Source organism: Haliotis rubra, unplaced genomic scaffold (genome assembly GCF_003918875.1).
Source record: "Haliotis rubra isolate DU_JTF1 unplaced genomic scaffold, ASM391887v1 Scf275, whole genome shotgun sequence".
Taxonomy (NCBI): domain Eukaryota; kingdom Metazoa; phylum Mollusca; class Gastropoda; order Lepetellida; family Haliotidae; genus Haliotis; species Haliotis rubra.
The window spans coordinates 959,650-975,638 of record NW_025766836.1 but is presented as its reverse complement, the minus strand read 5'-3'; the positions used below and the strand labels follow the sequence as shown (position 1 = coordinate 975,638).

Genomic DNA, 15,989 nt, shown 5'->3' with positions numbered 1-15,989 from the left:
TTTGTCGTTTTTGTTTCATAGGCAACAGTATGTTATTCTCAAAGTTAAACGGCATTTCATCATAACAAGAAAGGATTCCTATAAAATCATACGTGAAAAACCACCCAAATCATTACTTTGGTCTTGCAACAACTAAATACCGTAGGTGGTATATTTGGATTTGAACTGATTGTTTATGATTACAACCTGAAGTGACATGGAAACATGTACTCATGAGTTATCTTTTCCTAACCTTGAAATACTGTGTTTTGATTGGCTAGCGTTCACACCCTCAGCGAGTGATCACGAGAGTAATGTCGACCATAGACATTCTTGAATTGTTTTCTCAAAAGTATTTGGCACTGAAGTACTGGCAGTTCAATGTCTTGGATTTGTTATGGCCATAGAAGACCCCTTGAAATCGCATTCACCGGAAACAATGTTGGAAATTCAGAGTAACAAATCGGAAGGAATGAAAACCGAAAAGACGAGCCACATTCATAGTGGGCATTTCATGATAAGCCGTGTACACGATCCCGCTACTGACGAATTCGATGAATATGACGACAAGTCCGGTGATTCTGTCGGATACGATTTTATGGAAGCGACGAAAGAGACTTCTCAAACCTATAGTTTTGGTCCAAGAAGCACAAGGACGCTTGCAATCGACGCGTCGCTAACGAAGCTATTCCAGTGTTTAACACTCGCGTACAGGTGAGGCCCGTACTGTTGTTTCAATGTTTGGGACTATGATGGCCTACATTCTTTTACGCAGTGCACGTTAATCCGAGTTGTTAGATTCATCTTAAAACTGTGTCACACATTCAAGTTTACCCTAGGCTTAATGTCGTGTGTCACGTACTGTCCCAGATGGAAGTATGTTGGGCATGATTGACCAGAGTTATCTTTGACCTCAATACTCTTCACATTACTTAACCCATTTGGCATTTGTTTACAATATTGCAGCGACCTTGATATTGTAAATTTCGATTTTTTGCAACGTGAACATTTGTTGAAGTCGTGCAGCATGCATACAGAAGGCACCTCTGCATCGATGTTTTGAAATGAGGAAACGGCCTTGAACAAGTCTATCAGCTGATTGTTCCGTAACAATCGGAATGCATCACCACACATTGTTACTAAATCAAAACATGTTGTTGTTTCTTTGTGTTGATGCACTGGCATATGGACACACTTCTGCAGTTATTTTTCATGGTCATGATATTACTTATAATTTTTCTTTTAAAACGGGGGCGGTGGGGTAGTCTAGTGGTTAAAGCGTTGGCTCGTCACGCCGAAGACCCGGGTTCGAATCCCCGGGTTCGAATCCCCACATGGGTACAATGAGTGAAGCCCATTTCTGGTGTTCCCCGCCGTGATATTGCTGGAATATTGCTAAAAGCGGCGTAAAACCAAACTCTGTCAGTCTTTTAAAACGGGATTACCAAGATGTTTACATTCATTTTCTACCTGATTAGTGTTTTTCTTTCAAAGATAATGAATAATAAATCACTACGTTATTACGTCACTTTACTAAGTAATGACAGGATGCACATTCCTTCGCTATTCACAAACACAAAAATGGCAATATTGTCAAAAGCATTTGCAGGTAAAACTGTACTATTGCATCATTCACATGCCATTACCTCACCAAAGCATGTAACAGAACTGGTACTTGGATGATACATTTTAAAAATGGGTTTAAAATGTGGTATAGAAAGTTGGAACACTTTGTCAAGGTTAAAGGTTTGAAGGTTTCTATTTTTAAACCAGCCACAGTGGTACAAGAGTATTATATCATAGACAGATACCTACTCTTCGATAAATATGCTATAAGTTTATTTTATCATGAACAAATTATTTTGTATAATAGATGAATGTGAATACTGTTAAGATGTAACAGTCTTGGAGTTTTCACATTGATTATTCAGGGGTGGAAATAACCCATTGCCCGACGTCCGAGTCCAGTGTTTTGTTCTGTCGGGCAAGCAAATTTGTATATGACACTGTACCGGTGTCCAGTTGACTTTCCAATGTTAATTATGTTGTTTATTTAAAAGATCAGCAGGAAAACGGTCGGTATTGTGGAAAAATTATCAGGGCAAGTGATTTTACATGTGCCACTGTACCGGAGTACGCTATCAATTTTAAAGTTATTTCCACCCCTGTTATTCCCCCTTGTATGTGATTTCATCATCTTATCTGAAGTAGTCTGTCATGGCCATGGGGTTCCGGTAATGAGCAGTCAACCATGTCCTCACCAGTGTCGGCCATCTTGACTCCTTCAATATGAAAGTCTGTTCACCTGATCGCGTGATATCTAAGGGAGCTGATGCAATACCACCCTGACCACCAGTAAAATCTTTGTTCATTGTATATGTGTTGATATCTTTCATCATCATTCTAAAGCTCAGGGGTTAAAACAACACTGGGTCGTGCAACCTGAAAATCAATCTTGGAAAAAGATTATTTGGAGTATGCTGTGCTATTTGAAGCTGTGTTGCTATCCTGCACTAAGTGTTACTATGGCTAAGATTGACCCCCAAATCTCTCATTATCTTAACAATATCATTCCAAACAATACTGGTTCAACAAAAGGAGACAAACAGATATGTCTCTTTGAATCATTAAATGTAATTCTAAATAAACTTGTAGATTGTATTGCTGGGATGAGTCCAAATTACTATCCTGGGACCCTATCCGCTCTTACCTGACCCTCCCCAGGTATCCACAGTAGGCCTCAAATTGGGTACAAAATGACCTGTTGGGAATTGTTTTACCAGACTCCTGGCAGAATGCTTTCAGATTCACATATAAAATGTTATCATGTATACACCAAAGCTTACCCTCATTCAAACTTTGTTCAGTCAGAATGAAAGCATTCAGCATTTAGCAATATGTAGTGTAACCATGGAGATTAATTGTTATGGTAATGTTTCTCCATGTGGTCTCACAGTGATGCCTATCTTTGTAATCATCCATAAGCATGAAGATATTGAGACTTGTTACACATTTATTCTTAGTCATGGCTGCAGCACAAATCGTAAGTGATGATGTCATGAACTATGTCATAGTGCAAGCTTGCTGATACTACTTACTCTAACACTACTTACAAAGGGAGCATAGGGTAGGTGTCAGTGGTCTCCCTCAAAACTAAATGGAAGGGCCATTTATAAATAATGGGTTATCACTTGTCAGTTTATAATATTTCAGAGAAATTAAATGTCATAATTACATATTTGCTGCAATAATTATATTTAAGATGTCAAGAGACTGGTTATTTCTTCTGATTTATTATTGTTCACAGATGTTGATGACAATGATAGGGATTTCATTTGGCATTGATGCACTTCATAGAAATGAGCAAATTATATCCTAAATACTTGTAACCATGGTAATCTTATTGTTTATCCACCAGCCCCATAAATTGTTCATCAACATACATGGTTTCAGTAAATATAAACTGACCATGTTGATATATAGTGTTGCTCAAACCTTCTGCCACATTTGACATCCATGGCCCTGTTGAACAAACATACTGTAGTGTCCTCAGAGTGTATGTATAGCCCATATTTTCTTGTTCTTAAAGGCAGGCTTCCTTAGTAACTATAGTCTTTTTATCATAGCTACAGATACTAACACAGAATCCATGGCTGGCATACTCACAGAATCTGAATACCAGATGATGCATCAACTGATGTCAGTTACACTGGCTCCCGCACAGTGATTTACACCATGTGCCTCAGATGACAGCTGTCACTGACCTCTGGACTTCAGTAAAACTACCAGATGCTCCAGCGTTAACAGTCATGAATGAAAAGCTTTCAATTCATCAACTCAATTTTAGAGCTTCCTTCATATTTTTTTCCATCTTTATTTCCACAGAATAATATATATAGAGAGCTTCCTTGATAGTATTTCAATAGATAAAAAACAAATACATATAAAAATATTTGATTTGTGATAAAGTATCTGTCACTGGAAAACATTACGATCACTAGAAATCAATGATGATGGAAAGTAATTGATCTGAAATGAAATGAAGTGAATATAACAATCTCCCTAAGATCTCTGTTGTCATGAATGGATGGTAAACAAAAACTCCTTTATAAAATTCGTAGAACTGTAGCAACCTTTCCTTGTGCATTTTACCACCATTATTGTGATTTGCAAGCAAGGGAGCACATGGATATAGGTATACCATTAATGTCAAGGCTGATTACTATACATTTGTTTGTGATGATAATATCTAGACATTTAAGAAGAGGTAATTATTGCCAAGTTATCAGATTACACATGGCACACCATATTTTCCTAGTTTGTCTCACAGTCCTTGAACCATATTATTTCCCCTACTGCCAAGCCCTCCCTGCTATGCTAAAGCCCTAAATGAAGCAAGTCTAGATTTCCTCAGATCTGAATCTCTGGTCTCCTGGGGGCTCCTTTTTAATTTTTAAATGGATTTATTTGTTACTATCCAAATTATATGTATTCAGACTCAGAGACTAAGCGTTAGTGTGCATATTTCTCTGGTAACAATTAACATCTTGACACAGGTTGTCACCAATTCAATTCAAAGTTTATTCTCATGAGTCATATACATGACATAGAGTAAAACAAATACATGTGCAAAACAATGAAACAAATACATATTACGCAAGCCCCATTTCACAAAAAGAGCAAGTTTAACAAGTATTGGTTTGTATGTGATAGACATAAGTGAAATATATTTATCCACAGTAGGGTTTTCAATAATATGGAGGGAGATATTTGTTTCGTAATTCGTTTAACTCATTGCATTCTAACATAAAGTGAAATTCACGTGATGTGCAAGAAGTATTTTTGTTCTCCTGATAGCCAACTTAGTGCACAGCTTGTGCCATAATACATTTAATATATATGACACTTCTTTTGTAGAGGATTATACAAGCTGTTAAGGCTTTCAAACCACGAACTGAATAGAACCAGACAGCCGAGATAGTTTGCAAGAATTCGAAGTGCTTGATAAGACTTGGAATTTGCAGCTGTTGTACTGTACTGTTGTACTGTACAATGTATTTGTAGATAAATCCATATTTCATTTGTCAAAGTTTTTTTCCCTGTTACGTTTTGACTGTGCATTGTAATAGCAAAATCTAGTCACTGAGAATAACGTGTTCCCTATGCACAACAACTCACACTATTGAATCTAGTGATGAAATAAATTGTATCTTTAATGATGTCACACGCTCGCCGCTAACATAACTATGGAAGATTGAAAAGGCCACTACTTATTGCCAATTTCATTAAGACGAATGTTTAATTGAAGGATGGTTAACTTGATAATGCATAAATAACATTGTTAATAAATTAAATAGAGTAAATAGTGGTTGTAGTGGTATTTTTTATTTGCAGCCTCCATCATCGGCTTGAGGTTCATACAGAGTTAGATACTCACGGGAAGATTTACATAACACATACGTTGTGGTATTTGAAGAAGATGCCTCTGTCCAACAGGCTGCAACTCAATGGGGGGTTCCTATTACCACGTTAAAAGATAAAGCAAGAGGGAGGGTCCATATTGACACTGCTAAATCCGGCAAGTCAATGTTGTTTGCAGAAGGGATGTGACTTTCATGCTTATTCATGTCAATCTTGAACCCTGATCACTACCGATTTTGATGTTGTTTTCTTTGCAAATTGAGCTTATTTGTGGTCATTTATTCAAGACCTTAATGTCATGGTTACAAAAGTTGGCACATCAAATAGTGGCATAACTGACTTTATCATAGAGGTATGTTAGAAATCCAGTCCGGACCCCAAAGAAAACGTTAAATATTGACCAATGAATAATTGTGTCATGGTAATCGCTATGAAACAGCTGACTTTCAGATGACGATGACCATGAGTCATGTCATTTAATCATGGCAACAAAGTTATCCATTCTATGAGGTTTACTTCTGGGTACCGACAATATTCATCTGGTCAGTGTTAAAGTGTCACCTCAGACTCCATTGTTTAGCTTGTTCGTTTGTGGTTTAACGACACACTCAGCAATCTTCCAGCAATATGGCAGCAGTCTTTAAATATTCAAGTTTGGCCCAGACAATCCAGTGATCAACAGTATGAACATCAATCTACACAACTGGGATACGTTGACATGTGTCAACCAAGTCAGCGAGCCTGACCACCCGATCCTGTTAGTTGCCTCTCACCACAAGCATGGGTTGCTGAAGACCAATTGTAACCCGGATATTCGCGGGTCATTGTTTGGAAGGAGAGTCTTCTCTGACTCTGCAGTTTAGAAGAAGAGGCATTCCTCTGTTTGTCATGTTTGGGGATGAACCATTACATGGAGAATGATTAATTGTTTTCACTTCTTTTTTTAAGATCATAATCATATACATTGTTAAATGGCAACAGCAGTCTGCAGTTAATTACTGTCACAACAATATGAACAGCATCGAATCATGGTTGTACATGATGTATTATCAGTTTTATTGACCATATTTAACACAAGCTGTTGTGTTATTTTAATGAAGAACATAGATGTCAACAGCTTGGATGGATAGTATGAGTTGATCACGATACCATCGATTCCCATCCTCTGAATATTATTTACCCTGCTTGGGTGGTGGGGTAGCCTCATGGTTAAAGCGTTCGCTCGTCACGCCGAAAACCAGGGTTCGATTCTGCACATGGGTACAATGTGTGAAGCCCTTTTCTGGTGTGCCCCATTATTATGTTGCTGGAATATTGCTAAAACCTAGTAAAAGCGGCGTAAAACCATACTCACTCACTGTTAATATGGTTAATATACTTTTGTATGGACTTACAACACGCGATTACCAAGATTACTTATGTACTACTACTACTACTACTACTACTACTACTACTACTACTACTACTACTACTACTACAAAGTACATCTTTCACTTAGAATGAACATGTTGAGCACAGAGGGTACTTTGATTGTAAGCCAGACACAATAATAGACAGCACTTTGAGTTAGGATTGGTATTACCATGATTACTGGGTTTTGAGATTGTCAATTATCGATAGCACCTTAGTTTAGGATAGATTGTATTATGATTTGGCATACAGTTCATATGGAAAGAATGTTGATCTCATTGGTTCAGATTGGTTAATTGATTGTTATCTGGAATAAACCAAGTATTCTACATGGGTTTCTTCATGTCTGAATCTCCCTTTTCACTGGGGCTCCTTTTCAATTTAAAAGGAATTGTTTCTATTAAAATTATATATATTCAGAGACTTAGCATTAATCTAACTTCTGCCTCTGCCCAGTGATTCTGAGTTGAGGTGGCCAAACTGTTGATGCTTAAGTTTTAGTTTGGAAATAACTTGAGTATCTTGTTTGTTTCCAACTAACAGGCACTCGCCTGTATCAGAGTTTCGTCACATGTTTGTAAGATCCACTTCATAGAGATAGCCATGTCTTGTTCAAGGTTACAGATGAATTCAAGGCTACTGATAACATCCTAGCTTGCTCGTAGCACAATATTTTTCCCCAATCACCCTCCTGTGTTGTTTCTTCACATGTGACAAGCCACTTCAAAATACGTTTTTACTTTTTTGGGTAACACACATCACAAAACTATGCAAAGGTCATGTAATTTGCTGTCAACGTGGCCAAAGTGGTGAGCCTTCAAAATATTGCTATTTGCTTCTAGTTTGACCCTGTTCCCAATTGGTGTTTCATCAGAAACTCGTTCAACCTCCAGACGCTAGTGTGTTGTTGCTAAGTTACAAAGCATGTGTGTGGTTTCTTGCAATTAGAACTCTAAAAGGAAGAGATGTTTGTAAGATTTCCTTTTTACAGCTGAAAGAGAGGGTCTTCTGTGTTTCTTTATTAGCTGGTCTGTCCCAGTTGGAATGGAATGGTGTTGGAGAGTCTTGTGGTTAAAGCATTTGCTCATCTTCGCAGACACCTAGGCTTGAGTAATGACTCCTCACATAGGTACAGTGGTGGTGGGGTAACCTAGTGGTTGAAGTGTTCACTCATCATGCCTAAGACCAGGGTTCGATTTTCCACATGGGTACAATGTGTGAATCCCATGTTTGGTGTTCCCCATGGTGATATTGCTGGAATATTGCTAAAACTGTGTAAAACTTAACTCACTCACTCACATGGGTACAATGTGTTAAAGAACAAATAAACTTTGTTTTTTTGTACTCTTTTAACTATTACATATGAAAGATTTGTGGTTAGTCTTATGCGGAACACCAAATTCATTCTTAAAAAACTTGTGGTTAATTAATACCGAGCTATTAAAAGTTGCCAAAAAGTCGCCTGCTTCACTTTCGTCCGCCAACGAAACCACAGACAGGTTATGTAAATCTGTCGCCATGCAGAGCACTGCAGTGACGTCATATGAGGAAGGATTTTCAGTTAGTTGTACATAAAGTGTATAGCAAGCTCGTCATTTTGATGATTTCTCGACATCAACGATGACATGCCGAATCGCTGCGTTGTCGTCAATTGCTCCTAGGGGTCGGGTGATGGTGTCACCATGCACAGATTTCCACAAGACCCCGCAGTGCGTGCTAAATGGGTTATGTTTGTGAGTGCGAAGCGAGCGTTGTGTAAGCCTGAAACGATATCTTACTTGTGTTCAGATCGCTTCACAGAAGTTAAAGAATCAAAACTACTTACTAGTTGTAGTAAAATATGTATATGATTGATGACCATAAAGATTTTCCATGACACAACTTGTAACATAACGATTTCTTCCTCGGAAGCAAGGTTGTGGTCCGAAGTAACAATAATACTGTAAGTAGTATTGTATTGACACCCACCTCACTTCCACGAGAGAAATTGTTACAAATGTATGTTATAAGTTACTCATGCAAAATCCTATTGGCCTTCAATGAAATACATATTTTCCTACCAGTAGAAAGTAGTTTTGATTTTCTAACTCAGTGAAAACAAACCTAAATAGCATTTATCCTCAGACTGGCGGATGTTCGCGACAGGGCGCCCCCGTTTTTGAAATTGTAAAATCACAGGCTAAAGTCTGTTAGAATTAATGAGATTATGGTCTGTTTTCATCAAGTTAAAAAATCAAAACTACTTTCTACTCGTAGTTAAATATGTATTTGATTCATGACCAAAAGGATTTTGCATGACACAACTGATAACATAACGATTTCTTCCACGGAAGCGAGCTAGGTGGGGGTCGAAGTGACAATACTGCGCTACAAATTTCTTGCTACATTCATGTGGTTAACGTCCACTCGCCAGTATGTAGATACTAGTCAATGTACGTCTCTATATTTGGTCTTATAATCCTAATTAGTTTATTATCATACTTGTATGCATTTTGAAACTAAATAAGCAGACGATCTGCTGATACTTATAGTGAATTTATAACAGGACTGTAATATCTAGACATTTTATAGTTTGCCAATGTGAATCATAATTCGCACACACACCCTAGTGTATGTTGTCTGTCTCATTGCACTTCACGGCGAAAACAATGATTCTGTTGAATGCTACGACAAATGAATAAAAACAAAATGCAAATATTAAAATTAAAACACATTAAAGTTTTAGGAACAATGTCGGGCTATTACCTTGTTCGAAGAATGTATCCATCAATATCAACAAAAACGAGTGATATGCCATTCATCTGCAGCTGTTCCAAGTGATGTGTCTTTTAACAGTCTAATATCCGAAAAAGTGATATATCATTTCAGGTATTTCACATTGGTGTATAGTCTCATTGGTCACCCAAGATAGCACACCTGGCAACTAATTGCATAATGTCCGCCATTCTTTAAAAGAAAAGTAATTTAGTTAGCCAATAATGAGCAATCAATCACTGTATTGGCGGTTAATCCTTTGAAAGAAGGACATTGTTTTTATGCAGACACAGACACCGACACGACAGAGTGTATTCAGTATAGATTAGTAAATCTACATACATGAACACTTCCTTTTGACAAATCCGCTGTGTAAGATAAAAGTAATTAATCAATCAGCATGTTATCGGGTAATCCTTTGATCGATGTTTATAATGTTGAGTATTTACTCCAGACACAAGAAATGCCAAATTGGAACCTTTGTCGGGTAATCTAAGTGTGTTACCACTAATTATACCTGTTATAAATTCATTAACTGACCATCAAGTGAATGATGACAAATAACGTGTAGGTTTATACCACCTAACACGGGTTACAACAAGGGAGTATTAATCGCTGTATTGCATGCAATTTTAATTGCATGTGAAAACTTATGGTTCTGAGAATACGAACAGAACTTCATTGTTGCATAAGAAATACATATAAGCATTTGCTGTGTGCTAAAACTGTATGTACCTATTTACCTAAGTAAATTTTCAGATTCTTCTAGCAATGGCAAAGTAGGGTTGTTTAGTTTACGGATTCAAATAAATCAAATGTCAATTTATATTATCATACGTAACAGACATCATATTTTTACATGACATGATTAAATATCGAGGTAAAAAAAACCCCACAGAAATGGGATCAATTTGGATCAATCATTATACCATCCAGGCCTTAGAAAACCTGAAAAAGCCCATACTGCTTTGATACTTTATTACAATCAGACAAGAACTAACGGGGATATTTTCAAATAACTGCATCTGATGAGCATCCACCCTTCTTAATGTTGCACTGTTTAGGTTGAAGATATTAACCGTAAGCGTTCTGGCTCGAACAAATAGTCGAACGATTTCAGGTTTATACAAACCTATAAACAAGATAATTTACCCCCTGAAATGTAGATGAATTCTGCATCGGCCCTCATATCTATTCCTCATATGACGTCACAGAGACGTGCCGCTCTGATTGGTTGAAATTTCGTTCGCGGGTGAGAATTGTGCACTGTTGTCAAAAAGGTTAATTTAAGTTAATTAAAGATCGAAATGAGTAGTTTTTATGACGGGGTTTCATTTATAACGATGCCAATTAGTGATTTATGTATTTGTACCCCCCTTGAGTATATGTGATCTTTAAGTGGATTTCTTAAATGTCTAGTGTCCTGTGGTTTTGTTAGGATATTTCTAATAAGACCAGACCAATTTTATTTCTTGTTTTACAGATTTTTGTCCTCAGAAAACCTAAAGGCAGGTAGGGGAAAAAAATAAATCATCAGTCAAAACAAAAACCCGCATGAGTTTCCATGTGAACTCTTTTGGTTTGTCTATATCAACTATAAATAAGTTGAGTGAGTTTAGGTTGCACACTGACTTCAAGAGTATTTCACTTATATCACATTTACATTAGGAATTTTATTTTTTCAGCGGGGAGAGTTAATTTTAATTTTTTTTCTTATTCTTGAAAGAATATGACCGGTGGATCCGTAAAACAAGAAATAAAATTGGTATAGCCTAGTGATGTCAAACCATACTTGATAAGTCTCTAATGTTGAGTTCTCTCAAAATCTTAAGTACGTAAACAAATCTCTTCAGGAACTTGAAATTACTTGATACATATGTCTGCTTGAAAAAATGTGGCCTGTTTAAAAAAGACTATTAATTAAACATGTTTAAACATTATTGTATAACATGCACCAATGTTAAATGAGATGCAGACCAGTCAGATTAATGGTACATACTCATGCTGAATGCAATACAAAATGACTGTTTTAATGTTGAAATGAATAATTTGCAAGTGATTTTATGGCCTTGGTAAACCAGTGATTTTTGTGTGTTTATGTTTGCAAAAACCAAAAATGAATTATTCAATGCCTGCAAGTGGACTACTGTTTTCAGATTAGCTTTTAATTGGGTTGATGGGATTTGGGTTACATTATTCAGCCAATTCATTATTCATGTCTCTACTGTTGTCTAAGTTTTTGTATTTTAATGACTAGTCAGTGATTTATTTATTTATTTATTTATTTATTTATTTATTTATTTATTTATTTATTTATTTATTTATTTATTTATTTATTTATTTATTTATTTTTGTTTTGTTTTGTTTTGTTGATTTATTGAATGATTGAATGATTGAATGATTGATTGATTGATTGATTTTGAGAATTGACTTTCAAAGTATTTGTAGAGGTATAAATGTACATACCAGTGTCCATACAGTAAACATCTCTGCTTAACCATGTTTTGTGCTGTATGTACACTTTGTTATATATAGCACTAGAGCAATTGATAGAATAATCTTGTTTGCAGCAGCAATTATCGATGATCTTTGGGGACTAATCAATATTCAACCTTAGAAAGTATGTTTCTTATTGTTATGTTTGTTAAATCAACCTTAAACAACTGATGCAGTTTCCTGACTTGAGAAACTGCCATGTAAACATACTGGAGTGCGTGTCTCAGCAGGAAGTAACCTCGATCGTCTTGGTCGTAGTATTTATCAGTGCCTGTTTATGTTATGATTGTGTCCTGTTATTCCCTACGTGAGGTTTGTGGTGGGGTTTAAGATTACAGGTGATTATTGATCGATTACTGAGCTCCGATTATTGATCTGCATTTTGTGAGCGATAACCAGTGTTTTCAAGTTTGTTCTTCTATAAATACAAAAAGTATTGAAGCATGATTATAAATATCTCATACAAATCAACCTTTATGTGTGCCGGCTCAGATAATGCTATATGTACAATCATGGCGATACCTAATGAACTTGAAGTTCAGGAAATTTATGAAGTTATTCATTGTTCAAATAATTGTTAACTCACTATTATGCATGATAGAACACAACATGTAAATTTAGTTAAACAAGTGATGTAAGCATACATCTATTCAGACAGCCACTCTCTGATGAACATAATGAACACCATAGTGCATGAAGAATTACTCAGTGAAGGCAGGGCTCGATTTAAGAGATGTTGACCCAGTTGCACTGCTTCTATTGCAATATGTAATGAAAAAAATATGCTATTGAACTATTTAGATGTTTTATTCACAAGTTTACCCACTCACAAATTGACCTGCACCTGGTGCAAGTTAGACTAATAACTAGGTTGCACTTTGTAATATTTGCTAGCACCAGTGCAAGTAACAAAGCACTAAATCGAGCCCTGGAAGGTGTATGTCTCTTGTACTTTAAGAGGACAGACTGTGTACTTGATACACCTGCAGGATGCCACTTACACCTGCAGCTGCTGCAGGTGCAGTAGGGTAGCCTAGTGGGTAAAGCTTTTGTCACGTGAGTTTATTTCTACGCCACTTTTAGCAACATTCCAGCAATATCACAGTGGAGGACACCAGAAATGGGGTTCACACATTGTACCCATGTGGGGAATCGAACCTGGGTCTTCGGCATGACAAGCGAGTGAACACTTTAACCACTCGGCTTACAAACCATGGTTGTGCTGTAAATAATTATATTTACAGGGACTGGAATAGTGTTCATTTGTGTGCCATGCCAGTGTATATTGAAATGGCACGGATGAAATTATGCCAGTGTACATTGAAATATGGCATGGATGAAATATTTTCACGGTGCTCTTCTAGCATACCTAAGATTTTTAAAATAATATACACCATTTTATAGAAAATGTAATAAATTTGACTAATTTAAAGGATTCAAAACCCTTTTTTTTCACATAATCCAATTAGTTATCGGTGGCACTCTCATCTTACAGCTCAATGTGGGCATGGTCTGTTTGAATGCCAGTGCATGTGACAGAAAATCCTGTTGGATGACAATATACCTGTTATTTATGGGTTTGTTTATGGGTCCAGGGCAAATGAAGCTTTACTACTCTAGCAGTCATGATAGTATTCAGGAAATCCAGCTCTCAGGGTGACAGGTTTATGTATGTATTAACAGCAAATTGAATTGACATAATCCTTGTGATGTTATAAGTTTAATTGGATCATTTAAAGGTATGGGCACACTTAGTCCCACAAAGGGACACTTAAATGATCTGACTTGTGCCTTATGGCACCTTTTAAAAAATGCATTTCTATCCCTGATTTAATAATAAGTCTGAACTCATGTATTGCCCATATGACACCTTAAATGACAGAACCCGTGAAGGTCAGGGTTAGAATATTGAGATTTAGTAACCCATGATTGTCGTAAGAGGTTTTTAAAATGACTCCATATTTCTATGGTGAACTAACCGTGAAGGTCCGGGTTAGAATGAACCTTCAGTAACCCAAGCTTGTCGTAAGAGGCGACTAATGGGATCGGGTGGTCAGGCTCGCTTACTTGGTTGACACATGTCATTGGTTCCCAATTGTGCCGATCGATGCTCATGTTGTTGATCACTGGATTGTCTGGTTCAGACTCGATTATTTACAGACCACTGCCATATAGCTGGAATATTGCTCAGTGTGCCATAAAACTAAACTCACTCATTTACCTTAAATGACAGACAGATTTAGTGCTGATCCACAGTTTCATTGTCTTCACATTGTCATAATTTCTGTATGGGCACAATGTGTTAAGCCCATTTCTGGTGTCCCCCGCCGTGATATTGCTGGAATATTGCTAAAAGCGGCGTAAAACTAAACTCAGTCAGTCAGTCAGTCATAATTTCTGTATAATATAAATAGTAAGAATATGTTGTCCCTGTGAAAGACTTGATCCTCTTATCTTCTTATCTTATATAAGGATTGACTTGCTGTACATTCACTGATTCAGTACAGATTGGAGCATGGCTAAACATAGCTACAGTCCAAAGTCCAAGTCATTCAAACACTACAAGTGTTTATTTTTTTATGATGTATATCAATTCAGCTGTTATTGTTTAATGGTGATAATGTCTCATTTTAACAAAACACTTTAACTACACATCAAGACTTGGGATGGAAATGTGAACCTGGGCATAAGGCCCAGCCCTCCCTTGACATGTTTAACATAGGTCACAACAGCAAGGACATACACCAGGTGCTTTGTTAGCCTGGTAGTCCACAGCTCAGTGTCAGCTTTTATTACTTGGTATGAATTTGGGATGTGTATGGGAGGTGTGTGTAATGTTGGGGGACAGAGGTATATGACTTTGCAGTAGTGGTAATTTGGGAACACTTGTTTGCTTTAATAATGTTTTCAACAAGGTTGGTTTTGTCAGTTAGTGTTACATTTCAGAAGCACTGCAAGCTTGTTCCTTGTCAGGATTGAATTTATCTTAAAGACTCCAGGAAATTTATGTTCCTAACATACTAGTCATCCTTTAAAGATGTGAAATTTGCAAATGTAATGTGTGCAATTTGCAAATGAATTTTCTTTGTTTTCTGCTTTAACAAACATATAATCAATTGTGAGATTTTAACCAATTCCCAACACTACTTGCCAGTGGGTGTAATTGTTGTTAATCCTTTTTTAAATCTCCTATTTTGCCCGATTTTTATGTATGGTTTGTCAACACAAGCACTTGTTTCACTACTGTGTTATATGTCCAGGGCTTTTCTGTTGGAATATAACTGAAACTTTTAAACCCAGCTAACTCTAGATTCATGTCTTGCCATCAGGCCAAAACAAGTTGTATGTTTCTTTTGACCTACAAAGGTAGTTTGATAAGAGCTGACCTACTTTTGTTGTAGGTGTATGTGGAATCTAGGTCATGTAGACACAATGGTAGATAGATGGGTACACATGGGTCATGTTACAGTGGTAGCATCAACATGGGACATATTCAGGGTTCACAATAGTCTGTCTCACAGTCCCTGAACCACATTATTTTCCCTACTGCCAACCCCTCTCTACAATGCTATAGCCCTAAATGAAACAAGTCTAGATTAGATGTTCCTCATGTTCTGAATCTCTGGTCTCCTTGGGACTCCTTTTCAATTTAAATGGGTTTGTTTGTTACTATCAAAATTATATATATATATATATACAGAGACTAAGGGTTAGTCTAGGTTCACAATTCCTTAGAGTGCCAGTGGCTCTGTTTAAGTCATGTGTTAAGGACTCGGGTTACTGAGGTAAAGCAGGTGACTTTTAAGTATAGGATGCATTCATAAATCATGTTTTGTTTCTTAATATGAAGCCAGTGATAAACATGAAACCTGGGGCTGTACTTTCACAAGTGAAATGGACACACATAAAATAACTATCTGAACCTCCTT

The 15,989-nt window shown here is 36.8% G+C and overlaps 1 protein-coding gene across 1 annotated transcript in view; it reads left to right on the top strand.

Annotated features, from left to right (window-relative positions):
* Window positions 1–265: 265 nt before the first annotated feature.
* The window catches only part of LOC124280857 (carbohydrate-responsive element-binding protein-like), a 57,798-nt gene continuing 42,074 nt past the window's right edge, over window positions 266–15,989 (top strand). Inside the window, exon 1 of the mRNA XM_046716848.1 lies at window positions 266–693. Within this exon, the coding sequence (XP_046572804.1) occupies window positions 377–693 (317 nt within the window). The 5' untranslated portion in view covers window positions 266–376. The remainder of the gene's footprint in view (window positions 694–15,989) is intronic.